Source organism: Galeopterus variegatus, unplaced genomic scaffold (assembly GCF_000696425.1).
Source record: "Galeopterus variegatus unplaced genomic scaffold, G_variegatus-3.0.2 Scaffold482, whole genome shotgun sequence".
In the NCBI taxonomy this organism is placed as follows: Eukaryota; Metazoa; Chordata; class Mammalia; order Dermoptera; family Cynocephalidae; genus Galeopterus; species Galeopterus variegatus.
The window spans coordinates 272494-276662 of record NW_007726593.1 but is presented as its reverse complement, the minus strand read 5'-3'; the positions used below and the strand labels follow the sequence as shown (position 1 = coordinate 276662).

Genomic DNA, 4169 nt, shown 5'->3' with positions numbered 1-4169 from the left:
GTGCACTGTAGCAGTGCACCACCGGGCCGGCCCTACAACTGACTTCTTGATGACTAAAATATTAATCTCCACAACGGCTCTCTTTTTTGAATACAACTGTGTGTATATATATATATATATGAGTATATATGTTTGCATTCTGCATATGCATTATATTATATATATGTTTATTGAGCAGATACTACGTATAAGGCATTGCTCAAGATATTTAATTATATTATTTTAACTCCATAAAACAGATACTGTAAATTCCATTTTGCAAAGGCAGAAACTGAGATCACATAATTTAAGGAACATGTCCAATGTCCACAAGCCAGCCTGGCAAAACTGTCCACTATGTTCACCCTGATGTGTGCCTGGCATCTCAGCTTTACAGTCGCAAAATTAAATTCAGTCTCTTTTCCTAAATTTCAACAAGCTCTTCTACTTGTAGCATTAGCATGCCGAAGTTTTCCAAAGTAAAAAATTTAAAATAATCCTTGATTCTTCAGTTTCCTTGAGTACCTGAATCCAATTCATTGATAAATTCTATAAACCCAATTCACTGTCAAATCCTATCACTTTCTCCTGTAATAAAACACTTTCTCACTTCTCACTTCGTCTCCGTTTTGACTTTGTGGCTCTCATCTCCATTGTCCATGTGGGTGGTACTAAACTGTCAATACCTGATTTCCACCATCTGCTCTCACCCGTGTCCACCTCCACACTACTAACCAACATATTTTTCAAAAACAAGTCTCAGTATGTTCAAACCCCTTCTTCAAATTTCCAATGAATTGCCACTGTCTAAGCCATAGGTGCCAACTTCTTAGCATGGCACACAAGGCCTTTTCAATATGGACTTGGTCTCCCTTTTGTCCATGTTAATCTCCAGCCACATGGTGGAAGGCATCCTGGGTTACAGTCACACTGAATTTCTTACCTTTGGCACTTTTACTCTGACATATGTTTGCTTTCTCTTGAATGCCATATCTCTAGAATGCCCCTTCCTAGTAAATGTGCATAGAGACCTCCTATATAACAGCCAGTAATCAACCTAAATGTCACCTTTTCTTTTAGCCTTACCTGATCCATCCTTTCCAACTTATTTGTTCTTTCGCTTATGTTCCCAGAGTACTCTATACCAGCTACTATTCTAGGTGGCATGGGTTCAGGTCTTTGAGTCCATTCACTAGCTTACCTATGAGTTCAATGATTACTACACTGTGTGTAATGTGGCATTTTTTGCTCTGTATAGGCCTGTTTTTATTAAATAATATATTTAAGATGACCAAAGAGAAACCCTTTCTAATTAATTACGTTACCCTAGTATCATGAAAGAGATTTTCAAACATGGCTATCTTTCCTTTAAAGAATAATTTGTTTGATTCATATCAGTATTAATAAAATACTAAATTCATTTAAGAAGAAATAAATGCTATGCCCTAACCAAAATAACACAAATATAATACCAGGAATGAGTCTTTCTTACCTTTATTCTTCCCAATTCAAACTGGAAAACATTGGGACTTGTCGCTTGGGCAAAAACTGCAGGAAATAATTTTGTACTTGGCTCCACCTTAAAGAAACAAATGAATTTAATAATATTAGTAAAAGAAAAAAGACAAAGAAAAAATATTTTCCTTATAACAACTAAGGAACATTTTACAGAAGGAAACCAGAGACTCTTCCTGTCTTTCATATAGATATCCTTCAGTACTCAGTTGGCGTATTATATTACTATGTGAATATTTTTGGAAGAATGAACTACCTGTTTACTCTGAAGTGCTTATGGCACTTTCATTATTCAACAGAAGTAAAGACACATTATCAACTCATTTCCATTTCCATTTTCTTTTAGCTTCTAATTTACTTTTTGATCTTCTGCAAGGTGTTGCCCTTGAATGGGGAAAACGGTTTTCCTCCCTGGAAGCGTGAGGCCCTCGCTGACCATGTACCTGATAGTAGGTGCTCAGCTCCTTGCCATTGGCGATGAAGGTAAGCAGCCCACTGGTGGCGTCCACCACACAGCCGATCTCCAGCCCGTTGTTGTTGCGCCCTTGCCCAGGACTCATGCTCTCGCCCGCACACACCATGTAGCAGTTGCTGCGTTTGATGCTGAATTCCAAAAAAAAAATTTTCATCTTCGTACGACCACAGATATAAGAGAAAGCAGGTATATCTTGCAAACTAAACCTAAATTATGCTGCGCAAGCAACAAGCTCATGCTGTAATGGACAGGTGCACAAGGGCCCGATTCTGTGGTTCTGAGCAAAACTCCACTGGCCGCAGTGGACATTTGGAATCAGGCCTGACACATCTCTGAATTTCACACCTAATGGAGACAGGTCAACAAGTTTGAACCAAGAAAGAACTGACCTGCACCTTCTCTCCAAAAACTCAAACCAAACTGGACCATTTTCTGAGGTTCAAAAAAGTTTAACTATTTTAGAATCATCCAAATTTGTAATTTCATGGGTATTTGTGATATCATGGGTATTTTTTGTGTTTTTGTTGTTGTTATTGTTTGTTAGCTATTTGCTGGTTTTTTAACCACTTGTTTTTAGATAAGAAGTATTTGTTTCCAAACACTCAAAAAAACAAACAAACAAACAAAAAAAACCCTCAGGCAAATTCTACATGAGCCATCAGTTATTCATTATATTTAAAATTTGGCTAATGTAATGCCCCTTCATCACAATTCCTGGTGATCTGTTATGAGAGACAGACAAATAGAATACACACAAAATCAGTGATATTAACAACAACCCCCACCTGATTTTCACCTTCACCAAAATCTTTAATAGAGATGGTAACAAAGTTAAGTAATTGGAGCTTCATCTCCATTCCCTTTCTCTGCCACTACACAGTAAACATATTAACAAGACTAGAAAAAAAGGCCAAAGGCAGGCAAACAGGAGGAAAAGATCAAAAAGACTGGTAAAGTCAGTTCCTAAATAGTCAAATGCAGGCTGTGTTTTTTTGCACTGTGTGCGTAAGATTCAACGACCCTTCCGTATCCTCTGTTTCCTACACCAAAACCATCAATCTGTTATCCCATCGCTATATTGAGTTCTTATACTGCTGACATCTCTAAAAGTTAAATGTGTCCCCAAAGAATATTCCTAGAGACACATGGTTTTGGGTCCCATACTAATGCTCTTCATTCAAGATTTCTGCTAGGGCCCTGTCTCAAGAGCTAAGTCCATTACGTTTCATGTGTTACAACCTGAGGGCAGGAGAGTAAGTTTCCCAGTCACCAAAAGCATTGGTGCAACATTATGAAGGACTTTCTTTTCTATGAGACCTGTCACAGCAGATCAGAGAGGACACATGGGCATAAAGGGTAGAAGCAAATGGTCAGATCTTCTCTTGTCTTAGTCTGCAAGGAAGATAGCTTTCTTCACTTTTTTGAAGGTTTGGTTTGAGTTTGGTTTGTTTTACAAATGAAAAAAGATGGCACAAAAAGTGTAACTGACTTACCCAAAGCCACACAGCGAGTCAATGGCAAAGCTGAGGAAAGAACCCACTGCTCCTCAGTCGGAGTTCAAGTGTGTTCACCTGTTCTAAACTAGCAGCCCACACTGTCTTCACATTTTTCTCCCACCACAGAGCCAGTTCCCAAGATCCAGATCGGACTATATCTTAAATGCCTCACATTCACCCATCTCTAGTCCCTGAAACAAAGGCTAAGTATTGGTAACACAAGTGGTTAGTCATGTTACCCGAAGGAAGATGATTATTACCCAAAAAGGAGGCACTGCTCTTACTGTATAAAGTTTTTCACTTTTAATATATTTAGATTCCTCACTGGTTTGTGTGTGCAGCAAAGAGGACATTGGCATTAATAGCTTGATTATATTTTTCCTATAAATAAAAATATCCTGGACACAAAATCCAAGAAAAAAATACCTAGGTTTACCAATATTTTTTTTCACATGTCATTCATATGAAAAATTGAGGAAAACCAACCTTTCATGCACTTTTCCTTTTTCATCTCCCAGAGTAACTGTTACAGTACGAACTCTGTCCAAGTCAAAGCCTGTATCATACTGATGAAAATCTGATGTAATCCAGCCCACCCAGACATTAGCAGGTTCTTGTCCAGGAAAAATCCTCACTGAGTAATAGTACTGTCAAGACAACAAAACCAAATGTTAGAAAAGTAAAACAAAACAAAACAACAAAAC

General features: G+C 38.0%; 1 protein-coding gene across 2 annotated transcripts in view; it reads right to left on the bottom strand.

Moving 5' to 3' along the window:
- The window catches only part of RYR2 (ryanodine receptor 2 (cardiac)), a 204261-nt gene that overhangs the window by 197316 nt on the left and 2776 nt on the right, over positions 1-4169 (bottom strand). For both annotated transcript variants that reach the window (XM_008569233.1, XM_008569234.1), the window contains exons 3-5: positions 3952-4112; positions 1938-2097; positions 1472-1558 (exon numbers count right to left, since the gene is read on the bottom strand). In XM_008569233.1, coding sequence (XP_008567455.1) covers positions 1472-1558; positions 1938-2097; positions 3952-4112 — 408 coding nt within the window. The remainder of the gene's footprint in view (positions 1-1471; positions 1559-1937; positions 2098-3951; positions 4113-4169) is intronic.